At 36.8% G+C, this 12,414-nt stretch overlaps 1 protein-coding gene across 1 annotated transcript; it reads right to left on the reverse strand.

Moving 5' to 3' along the window:
• Positions 1-712: 712 nt before the first annotated feature.
• Positions 713-9,405, reverse strand: faim2b (Fas apoptotic inhibitory molecule 2b). The gene is made up of 12 exons (XM_059329563.1): positions 8,906-9,405; positions 7,078-7,126; positions 5,522-5,589; positions 5,372-5,436; positions 5,057-5,110; positions 4,907-4,957; positions 4,739-4,778; positions 4,604-4,641; positions 4,415-4,502; positions 4,230-4,325; positions 3,980-4,033; positions 713-1,512 (listed from the first exon to the last, which is right to left on the reverse strand). Exons 1-12 carry the CDS (start codon positions 8,918-8,920, stop codon positions 1,363-1,365), a joined length of 768 nt encoding a protein of 255 aa, XP_059185546.1. The 5' UTR covers positions 8,921-9,405; the 3' UTR covers positions 713-1,362.
• Positions 9,406-12,414: the final 3,009 nt, after the last annotated feature.

Consider the following 12,414-nt stretch of genomic DNA (forward strand, 5'->3'; position numbering starts at 1 on the left):
ACTCATTGATTTGGAAATCCCAGGTTAATGACAATGTGTTATTTGACAGATAGAAATACATATGAAAATGCAAAGGAAATGTTTCCTTTTCTTAGCCCAAATGTTCACCTTTGTTGGGAGTATATCCCAGCATGTAATGGGGGAGTCGGGGGGGTACTTCCTGAACAGGCAGGCTGCAACCTCCGGGCCTGGGGCTGAAATGTGAAGCCAACGTGGAAGTGCCTCAAACATGCATTCTTTCTAATGGCCACCTGGGGGTGACTCATTTAATCAAAATTCACTGTCATATTTTCGTTGCTTAAAATATTTTGTTCAGTATTCAGTTGGACTGAAAGACACTCTAAGGAGTCGGCTGTTCATATTGAATAATGATTGCCTCTCACTAACAAATCAGGCTGGCTAGCACTAGCGTTAGCTGATGATGTCTTGTTATTCGGGCTCCTGAGACCATACAGTGACAGCCATAATGCTTCAAAATGCCAACCAACCATGCTTTACCTTGGTGTAACCATGCAGGGACCTAACCGAGTCTGTGGCTTCTAGATATTTGAAGTCAATGCCCAAACAAGTACAAAATAATCACCATTAACCATCTTTTACATAAGACACTACTTTTCATGTATCACTTTTATTTTAATCATGTCAGAAACAGACACAGCTCATTGTTCTTAGAAAAAGCAAATATCATATTACGTTTTATTCACTAAATGTTTACAACATTTCTATTGCTTATGCTCTGATCATCAACTTGTTTACGTGTAATAATTTTCTATCATGTCCCAAAGGCCACATTAACATTACAATAGGAATGGCAACTGATGTCTAATAACTGAAATATGTTGTTAAAGTATGTATGATGCTACAAACACACAGTTTCCCTTTGTGGTGGTTGTTTTATCTTCGCTTTGAAAGTCTTGACGTGAGCTGAAAATATCTTACACACATACAGTAAAACATTAGACTTGAAATCTATGATAATGTACATTAATAACAAGTATAAAACAAACTGTGTCTACTGTACATAGCTGGTGAAGCAGTCAGTTTGAAAGCAAACTCAACCTAAAAGTGCAGATTTTCTGAGTCTTCCATTTTTGCTCAATGATGGACTGATAGTGATCCTACTCATACTGGGGTCACAGTAGACCCACAGCAATACAAAAACATATCAGGGCATAGCAAGAAAACAGCTGCACAACTGTACAGACAAGATTAGGAGGGAAACAGTGATCCATGAAAAAAAACATATAGCCCTGATGTGAAATTGTTCATGAAGGGAAAAGTTCCAAGTTGGCTGTTGAGTTTGTTTCAAGATCAAATAGACATATACAGTATGAGGGGAAAAGGAGGAATAGAGAAGGAGCATTAATCGCGGCCTCCTCCGAAGATAGCTAGCAGGAAACTGAACAGGTAAATGATGTCGAGGTAGAGGCTGAGCGTGGCAAAAACATACTCCTCTGGACTTATAGTGTAGCGCTTGTTCCCCAACAGCAACTGGGTGTCAAATGCCAGGAACTGTGGCAGACAGAAAAATGGATATGGATTAATAAAACACAAACAGCAGGTGGACAAGAACAAGATAGTTAAAATGAACTAAGATAAATGAAATATGAGATTGCAAAAGGTTTGGACTATTGCTGGGTCAGATGAGACTTTTTGTTGTATGAAATGATTCATCTTTCCTGGAATTGTTGTGTTGTTTCTGCTTTTTGGAGGGAGGTTCAAAAGATGTGTAATGGTTTGAAGCCATGATTTACACCTGATTTTTTTTCTCTCTGTGATACTAGGTGATAGAGATAGAGTGAATTATTAATGATTATTTTGTCAGGGAAAAGATTTATTTTTAAAGTGTTTTCTGTGGACTTCTTGAATATCAATTGATTTTGAATGCTTATTTAAATTTCCTTTATTTACTGTACAGGCATACCAGATAAAGTTTTCTGTAAGAACTCAAGGTAACACTGGCTGTGTAATAGATATAATATAGGGGGAAGTATTCTTTTTAATAGAGAATTTAAAATAATTGCTTTTGAAATAACCCTGAGAGACAATCAGTGTTTTTCTGCGGACACGTGCAGAGGGGGCAGCTGAGCCATTGTCCCTTGATGTCCAAAGTGCACTTCAATCAAATTGATTTTATTTTATTTTTGACTATGTATTTTTTTTTTAAGAAACGTGTTGAGGCCTTCCAGTGGCCCTAATCAAGAAGAAAATGTAACAATTATTATTAATTTAACTATAAATAAAATGAGCTGGGCCGACTGCGTCACATGATGACCTGCAGCAGGAGAAAGGTCATCATGTGACTTCTGTTTTGCTAACGTGCAGCTGTGACGCAGGACGCTGCAGACACACGGCGGGAGATGGTGAGTTTGTGTATTTTATTATCACGTTTTATATAATGGTTTTAGCTTCACGCAGCATCACCTTCAAGTCCTTCATTAATTAATTAATTTTCTAACTTAATATGAGAGTGAGCTGAACGAGTCTGTGCAGGTCTGCTGGTAGATCTGTGCTGTATAATGAGCCATTAGCTGTAATAAAACGTGTTTGATACATGCACTGAAACTGTTTGACGTGGACTGAACTTTAAATCTGCTTTTTGTGTCAAATCTTTTTAATGGTCAGTACTGATCTGTAGGCTAACTCTGAGCTTTTGTAGTCTTGCATATATTTTTGTATTCTAAGAAGTAAGTCACGTGTCTATGACGTGTGCATCGCATGGTAAACCATCATAACATTTCTAGTTCATGTGTTTTGGTGTTTTCCACACTGTTGTCACACTCAGATATTTGATTAAACAATGCAGTTAGGGTCTACTTTAAATCAGTAATTTAATTGCTTACATTGAGTTGAGTTTAGTGGCTATCGATCTGGTGCAGGTAAAAGTGTTAGCCTATTAATGAAATTTGTATATTCCATATTTATGTTAGTACTTTGCCTTTATTGTTAATTCCTCGTACTATATTTAGTATATATGCACCAAATACCGAGGCAAATTCATACAAGCCTACATGGCAGTAAACTTAATTCTGTTGCTAAACTTGTGCCAGCATTGTATCATCTAACTAACTGCTCAATTACATTTTTATTTATTTATAACTGTGTTTAGTTATTTATTCGTATACATTACTTTGTCTATTCTATTTTTCTATGATATTTGTTGCAATTTGGCATCGGATTATTGTTTTATCCCTAAAAGTTTGAATGTTAAAACAAATAAAACTGGATATATGCTCAGACAAACAAACCCAAAATATATACATATATACTGTGATGGATAGGGTTTTTATAGTAAAATGATTATATACTCTAAATCTAGGCACACATGAAGACCTCCTGCTGGTGAAAAGAGAGAATGCAAAAGCTTACAGCACCGGGTATTCCCAGGCAGTCTCCCATCCAAGTACTGACCCGGCCCGACCCTGCTTCCGAGATCGGGCTTTTTTTTTTATTTTTTTTTAATCTTTTTATTATAAAAAATAAAAATGTTGTAATTTTTTTACATGTACATTTAGATGAAAATACACAGTATTTACACAAGTGTACATGTCATGCCATTCATATGGATTCTCTTCTAACAAAACATCAAAAATAAAGGTGCCTTTTTTTGTGCTTTTAAGTTACTTTTACTAAATGAATAACTCTAATCATCATCACTATTACCCTGTCAACATTTACACATCCAGTGATTCATATTTTTTGCACATCCAGAGCAACACTGTACAGCTATATCATTCTAAAATGACACCCTTTTTTTACTTTGAGCACCTGTCCCTCAAATTTCTCTTCACGACCCTGTTTTTTTTTTTTTTTTTTTTTTTGCTACAATGATTAAAATTAATTTGTGTATATAATGTAGGACCAGGCTGTTATGTATATTTTTTGTTTGTTGTGGTGATTTAATATTATTATTTTGTTAATAAAGATAATAAAAATAAAATCAGTCTGGACAATAGTAAGGTTGTAAAATTGATCTTACCAAAGTAAAGAGGATGGCTCCTCCCACAGCATAAAGGGCGTGTAACCAGGGAACCTGAAGTGTAAAATATACATAAAGCATTACAAAACAGTGTTAAGGAGGACAGCGGGATGCTAATTTAAGAAAAAATGAGCAGTGCTTTGCAAGATTATCTGTAGCTAATCCTGCAGCACCTGAGGCATTAACCTGTTTACTCATCAACAATCACAGCTATTTTGGACTCCTTCTAGAAAGGTGTGAGCGAACTTACGTATCCGAAAGGAACGACAATGGAGAGGGTGATAGCACAGAGCAGCATCACCATGCACAGAGAAAACAGCACGCCCTGACAGGATGTGACGTCAACCTGCAACAGGTGACATAAAAAAAGATATTATGGACTTATTTCACTTCACAAATCTGTCTGTTTTTGTTCTTTGGCGGTTAGTTTCTCACCTTGCTCTGGAAGCTGAAGATGGTGACGGAGAGACACACCAGAGCTGTGATCCCCAGACACAGGACTACTGATTTGGTGTTGTAAAAGCTGGAGGAAGAAAATGAATCTTTTACTCCAGAAAGGCTCGGATGAGTTTTTAATCCATGTCTAAAACAACCAAATACGTACAAAGCTACATCATAATATACCTTGAAACAAATCCCATCATGAAGGCCATGCTCAAAGTCTGAAAAAGTAAAGAAAAAGTCTAATTAGTTTACAGTATCTTGAGTGTGTGAGTAAAGAGCATATAGTATTCTGTTTTCATAATGAAGAATACTCACAAAGAGAACTAATAAAATTATATTCCAAGGAAACTGCCTCCTGTTCATGTAGAAAAAAAAAAGAAGAAAAAAAATCAGATTTGTCAATTCCCAAATGTATATCTACACAGAATTATATATGCACTTTAATTAATATTTGCATTGTTAAGTTAAATTGCAAAATGTTACCTCAGCTCTCCACAGCAGGATAGTGCGATATAGGTGGCAAAAAATACGAGACTGCAAAACAAGAAAAAGGGAAAACAATAATACAAAACTTAATTAAAATCATTAAAAAATGTGACACTATAATGTGAGTTATGGTGTGTTTTTACTTACTAAGATGCCATGTACAAGCCTGGATGTGTCTGGATAAAATACCTCACAGGTGCACTGTGGAGATAAAAATGAACTAGATTATACTCTTGTTTTAATCACAGTGGTAAAATCAACTACTAGAAGAGTTGCTAGATCACATTAGATATTCCTTTATTAGTCCGACAATGGGGACATTTTCAGTGTAACAGCAGCAAAAAGTGTACAGCAAGAATGGAAAGAAGTATCAATAAAATAACAATAAATAGAAACAAGCAGTATTAGCAAGGAACATAGAAATATTGACAATTTAGACAAGAAGAAATATAAAAAAGTTACCAAAATGAAAAGAGAGCAACAATTGCCACAGTCACCATCAGCTGAACCATGAGGATGGCGTAGACCTGCAGGGAGACATGAACAGTGTCAAAGCAGTGGAAGAGGCACCATGATGCTGTTTTGTACTTGTGTCACTGGTTTCATGTGTACCTTCCTGATGAAAGTCCGCCTGATGTTCTTGTCATCCCAGGCGAACTGGGCCTCCATCTCCTCGTAGCCTGAAGAAAGAGACGAGAAGGAGACGTGAGGATTAATAACACATGGTGTTACTATTGCCAATTTATTGCAACAGATAAAGAAATTAATTTAAGTTGTATTTGTTTCTTTAAATTTTATTTTATTTGGTATACATTATAATGCTTTTATTTTGAAGGTGAACTAAGTCACCCAAGTCTCGTTTGGCTGCTCTCGGGTGCGTGTGTGGTAGAGCAGAATTCCCGGGAAGCATGAACAATGGTTCAGATGGAATTGTTTGTCAAGAGAGACTGATCATTCATATGAAGAAGACTAAGGATGAAATATAATTCCCTTTATGTAGCATGCAGCCAACAAATTATTTTGTTTCATGGTGTTTTCACCCATTGTGCCCAAACACTATACCTAGTATGATAAGGAAAAGTGGCACAATATTTGTTCTGATCTGATCTAGTACGGACATACTCTAAACCAGTTATTCTCAACCTTGGGGCCCCGACCCCAATTGGGGTCTCAAGATGATTTCTGGGGGTCGCCAAATCATTTTGGAAGTCAGCTCTGTCTCCACTGTGTTAAAGTGTTCATGTGTTAATGTGTTTTAGTCCTTTTGGTCATTTTGTGGGTTTTTTTTTGTCATTTTGTGTCTTTTTTTGTCATTTTATGTGTTTTTTGGGTCATTTTGTGTGAGTTTGTATGATCTGAACTCTGCATGTGAGATTTTGTTCAGTGAGCGGGGGTCGTGGACAACATGCATGTTAAATTGGGGGTCAAGACTCAAAAAGGTTGAGAACTACTGCTCTAAACAATTATCTAACAGTACAACCTTTACATTTTTAGATCTCATAAAAAATCATGCTTTTATTAATTGTCAAAATCAGGATTTTGGAAAAATTTGGAAAAAATGCCAACACTGTTCATTCAATTGCATTAAAAAAATCACTGAACACTGCATATCTTTCATATTGAACTTGTTATGAGTTGATATCAGATACTTGACTGTGCTGCTTGTAGTTTCTGAGCTATTTTTCATCAAACTATGTTTAGTCTTTGGCACATGGGACTACTGGTTTTAATGTGCCCAAAGACTAAGCGTAGTATGATGAGAAAAACTCACTTTTGTTTTGATGGATTTTGAAAAGTTGCACTTTGGATTTTTGTTGAGACAAGCCCAGAGAGCACTCTCACCAAAGGGAAAGTACAAAAATGTATTTGCGGGCACAAATAGGTAAAAATGATACAACAGTGGTATTCAAACATGTAGTCACCAAGCAGCGGGCAGATTTGACTTCCACTAACATTAAGTATTTTTCAACACAAAACATGATTTCAAGTCACAACTTTTAAACTTGTACAAAGTGAAACATTATTACAGTTAAGAATTAAGATGAATAATCCCAATAAAATATAATCATAACACAATAATAAAACACTTTTTTGTAAATCAAGCATATACTGTATATAGTAAGTCTAGTTAAAACTGGAAGACACAAAGCCAGTGTTTGAGTTTTTACCTGCAGTCGCCTCCTGATAAGTGGGGGGCTCATTGTCTTCTCCCACCTGCTGGGATAGAAATACAATTTGTACAGTTGTTACAATTTCTAATCACAATTTCTGATACACCTTTTTATCTGTGAAGACTCATGCACACATTCAGTTTCTTGTCTACAGGTGTGTAGGAAGAAATGTCTTAAAGCAAGAGAAGAGAGAGTTCCTGCTCACTGTTCTCATACTTGCAAAAAACCTTAATTGTATTGTTTTGCAACGGTTGTTTTTTTGCAAGCATAAAAAAATGTATGCAAGACTAGGGTTGCAAAATTCCCGGAATTTTCAAAGACGGAAACTTTCCATGGGAATTTAAGGGAATTAACGGGAATTAATGGGAATTAACGGGAATTTATGGGAATAAACTGGGAATTTTCAAAATTGAAGGTTGGCTCTTCTTAGGGAACTTAAATATAGTTGAGGAAAGTATATTTTAGCATAATCTTGACTAAAACAAACAGATGCCATTCAAATACACTTGAATATCCATGCCATTCCTCAATCAAACCCTAACCCACACAAAGGTTCGCAACAGGCTCACAAATGTGAGAGTGGAAAAGCTGGTTGGCATTCGCGCAAACCTAAGGCTCTTTGAGCCTGACACAGAGCCATCCTCAACAAGGCTGGAAAGTGACACTGAAGAGGAAGACTCAGAGTTGGATGTTGAGGAAGGGGACATGTTGTTGGATGTTGATGAGGAGCAGGAAGAGTCTATTGACTGAGCAAAAATGCAGAGGATTGCTTGAAGGAAGATTTGCATGTTTAATGTAACGTTTTGGAGGAAGAGTGGCATTTTTCATTTAACATTTTGAATGGGACTTTGTGGAGATTTTTGGATGGGGGGGGTGCATTTTTGAATGAGTGGGGTTAGGGGATGGGTGATATTGAACCCAACACTCCTGTTTTTGTTCATCCATGAAACAAGTAATTAGAACGTGTTCTACTCTACTTACAAATAAATCTGTTGAAAACATTTTGTATGGATGTTTTCCTATGACTTTTGCTTATATTTATGCTTGTATATAATATATTCCCAATTAGTTCTCATAAATTCCAATAATTCCCATTATTCCCATGGAAAGCTTCCAATATGGAATATTTCCAAAATTCCCAAGCTTAACTTCCCATGGAAATTTACCGGAAATTTTCCGGAAATTTACCGGAAATTTTCCGCCCCTTTGCAACCCTATGCAAGACAAGGAGAACACTGCACACTGTTCTAGTTTGCACAGTGTTCTCCTTGTCTTGCATATACACTTTTTTTTAGTTTATTCAGCTGCTGTCTAGCTGTGCTTGGGTCTATGACACATTCAGTTCTACTGTTAAAGGAAGACATTTTCCCATAACAGCCTACAAAGCAGCCTCCATGTTTGATGAGGTCAGAGGATTAGGATGGATGTGATGGGCCTCCATCTTTTTGTAGCCAGCATAGATAAGATTTTAATTAAAGTAAAGACAAACCATTAAAGAAGCTCCTTCACACACATCATGTCATGATTTGGTTGATGCTTTTTGTTCTGAGCCTGGCTGTGATGTTGCCATCAAAATAAAAGGCTGTCAGACACAGAGTCAGAGTCATAAGAGTCATATCTGTATAATCCTGACTCAAAGCCATGACTTTATCATTTTTTTACTCTCTATCAGCTCATTTTTGGCACATTTTAGTCATATATTGCAGCTCAAACAATCCATTTTTTAAAAAATATTTAAAAAGGCATTTATTTTTTTATAAATCTCAGTATAGAATGTATTACAAAGCTGTAGTGTGACTGTAAGGCAAAAAAGTTAAAAACATACCTTTCCCTTCTTCATGATTTCCCCCTTTTTGCACTTTTGACTTGCTGATGATGAGGAAGACTGTTCAGAGGTCACAGGTTAAATATCTTCTTGCCTTTCAATCCAAAATATGAACAAATCTCTGCTCCTCGTCTCTTTAACGGGGCTTGTGTGGTCCAAAACACTGCGAGTTGTGATTTGTTCGTAGAATAGTTGTTGCTCTGAATTTGTCTCCAGCGTGCGGATTACACTGAAGCTTTATACGGCTCCATGTGGTTAATCTCTCTCTAACCCTGATCCCACGCCACCCCTATCCTCGCACTAATGAGATCGCTCTAGAAATGTCCAGGTAGTCCTAAAACACTGAGAGGAAGCCAGGCCGAACCACTGCTGTTGCTTAACAGGGGTGTTGTTAATGTCTCTCACTGCTGGAACAAACCTTCTCAACAGTGTTCCAGGACAGTTAATCATCCTAGTGCTCGCCCAGAAACACTCACAGGAATCTGTATTACATATACATTACATAACTATTTTACTCTACTTTAAGAGGGGCTAAGAGGGTCACAGCTATAAGGGAAAATCAGCATATTTATGTTGTATAAGAATCTATTAAAACACCAGCACGTCAGTTATTTACACACACCAACATGTTGACTTGCAACATTAATATATGTCATCAAGAGAGTTTCTAACATATTAGACGACTTTTTGGGGTTTATTTATTTTTAGCAGCACAACAGTGATTTCATAAACGTGCCGCTGACATCATGTTTTTGTGTAAGACTTAGTTTTGTAACAAACACTTCAGACTAATGAGATTGAAGTTAAGCACATTAAAGAGTAGACACCTGTAACCTTTACAAAACTGTAATAATAGGATTTACCATCAGGCGCTCATCTTTGACCTGCTTTTACTACGCTAATATTGATGTAACCTTTTCCGCTTTTCCGAAAAGAATATAAAATACAACACAAGCATGATATAAAACTCTGAAGAAATTTGATATTTCATAATGGATATGTCTCTGTATGGATCAAAAATTAAAGACACAGCTCATATATGGTTTCCTTTTCCTTCTTTTGCGGCCTGTGAAAATTAATTTGAAAAGTCTTTATAGTGATATATAGTGCTGCTACATACAGTGGGCTGTTAAATCCATGGTGGTGTCTAGTTAACAGCTTATTATGTGAACATATTTTCATGTTTAGCAGGAAATAGGATCTTTATTCTGGCAAAAGATTGTTGCTAGTGTTACAATAATTAATTCATTTATTCAGGTATTGAGGCAGTTATACAGATGGATATGCAAAACAGTGAAGTAGACAAGAAAAATCTGAATCTAATCTGTGACTAAATGATCACAGTCCGACTTAAATTTTTGTCATGCAATAAATTACTTTTTCCACTGTAAAAGTAGCAGAACATGCACCACTAAATTCGAATGAATATTACAATAAAACACTTTTTTCCTTTTTTTATTTTTATTTTAATATTTATTTTTATTTTTTACATGTTCTTAAGCTTTAAATACAGAAGAAAAAACATGAACTTTTGATCAGACTTAGAAACTGAATCACCACATTTTTTTTGCCTCTCAGGGCTTCCGTAGAATACACTTTATTGCGTTCCAAATTTAAATTTGCCTTTAATGTTATGCCTTTTTGGTTATTGCCTTTTTTGAGTTTCAGAGTTTGTTCTTGTCTTCCTCATTGTTGTGTAAAGTCATCTTTATAACCTTTTGGCTTTAAAATAAATGAATGAATGATGGACACACTGGCATTGTGGTTTCAAGCATCTCTTTCCAGAATAAATACAATATTTTCTGTTTAACAATAAATATGTTTATTGGTCATTGGTCAAAAATCACTGGTGGTATGATCAGTAATGCTGGGCTTACACCAAATGATTTTCATGGTCCCGGACTAAAAACTGAAAGTCTTTAGTAAATCTAGGAATTTTACTGGAGTAACGTAGCCTGGCTAACACCAGACAAATCTCAAATGAGATGTGGTCTGGGAACCAGCCATTCATTTCTCCGTAGAGGAGGTGTGGTTTACGATCCTCCAGAGCCGTTTATTGGGCGCTTAGAATGTCAATCAAAAGCGTCTGTAGGTAGCTCTTAGCCAATCGTATCAGTTATACCAGATGACGTAGTAGAGCAACAGAACTGGATGTTTGTTGTGTGTGTGTCTGTGAGAGAGTGTTGTTTGCTGCTTTGCTTCTCCAGTTCTCGCTTTCTGCAAGATTTATTTTCACGCTTTATTCCCCCTCATGTCATTCAGCCACACACATCCACTGATTTTATGGGCAATAAACAAGCTGCTGCGGGTCTCTGGGTGGCTCCGCTGTCCCCCGGCTCGTAGCCAGATCACCGGCGAGACCGCCGGCTCGTACAGCGGAGCCGCCGAGAGACCTTTCGCCTTTCATCTTTCGCTCTAAACTATTTAAAACACCATCTACAGCTAAAGAGAGTTTCGCATCTGCAGCAGCCATGTTGGATCCGTAAGAAAACTACAAGCTTCCAAGTGCCGAGTAGTACGCGTCATTGTCTTGCTGTCCCTCCCCGCTCTGTGATTGGATCCCTAAAACAGGGCTAAGAAAGCTTCCTGGTTTCCAGACCGCCTGGAGGTTCGAAATTAAATTCGAGCGCGCAAGGCAGTATGGGTATACCCAGGCTAGGAGTCACGGTGCGCTCCTGTCATCTTGATCGTTAAGTGTAAAGTAGTAATCTGCGCTGTTTCATATCAGTCTTTTCCTAGTCTTGGGTTTGCGATCATATCAAACGTGTTTGATATTATCTCAAGTCGTAGTGACGTAACACAATCACCAAGCAATAGATGAGCGGGGGAAAGGTCCCCGGTTCCAGACAGGAAAAAGGAACATCACAATAATGCTAGTAAGCTCAGTCCTAAATACAGATATAGTGATGTCATATATTTACGGCCACAAGCAGGATTTTGGGGGGCGCTGTTTCTTAGCAAAGAGAACAGTAAGGAGACCCAGTTAAAGTTTCTAAATAAATATATAGCCTTCATGAATAAGTAATAAACAATTGATGATTAATGTATGATTAACTAAATGAAAGTTGATTGAGCTGATACATATAATTATTTAATTAAACACATAATTAAATAGGACATGAATGTAAATCATGAATTCATTTCTAAATTTTCCTTTCCTTTATTCTTCCTTATATCTATTTTTTTTTACTGTAAAATAGTCAACTTTTCATGTCAGAATAACAGAAACCCTTTGTGAGGGGGCTTTTTGTGGCGTCTTCTCCTCTTCTTTTTCTTTTTTTCCAACACAAACCACTGCACACACTAGAGCAGCTATAGCCAAAAGGTGCTTCTCCTCCATTTGTAAGTTTTTACTAAGAGCATGATGGGGAAAAAATGCTAAAAGAATCTAGTAGGGGTGTGACGATACTCTCAGCTCACGAGACAAGACGAGACACAATATTGGGTTCACGAGAACGAGACTAGACGAGATTTTAAGAAAATACAATGACACAATATATGACTGGACT

This window comes from Centropristis striata, chromosome 3 (genome assembly GCF_030273125.1).
Source record: "Centropristis striata isolate RG_2023a ecotype Rhode Island chromosome 3, C.striata_1.0, whole genome shotgun sequence".
NCBI classification, from domain to species: Eukaryota; Metazoa; Chordata; class Actinopteri; order Perciformes; family Serranidae; genus Centropristis; species Centropristis striata.

Bases quoted from the DNA above. Each gene is read 5' to 3' on its own strand.
- faim2b (XM_059329563.1), bottom strand. The intron at 4,642-4,738 runs GTGAGTATTCTT...TTACTTTTTCAG, and splicing joins TAATTTTATTAGTTCTCTTT to ACTTTGAGCATGGCCTTCAT. The intron at 4,326-4,414 runs GTGAGAAACTAA...CACCTGTTGCAG, and splicing joins TCTTCAGCTTCCAGAGCAAG to GTTGACGTCACATCCTGTCA.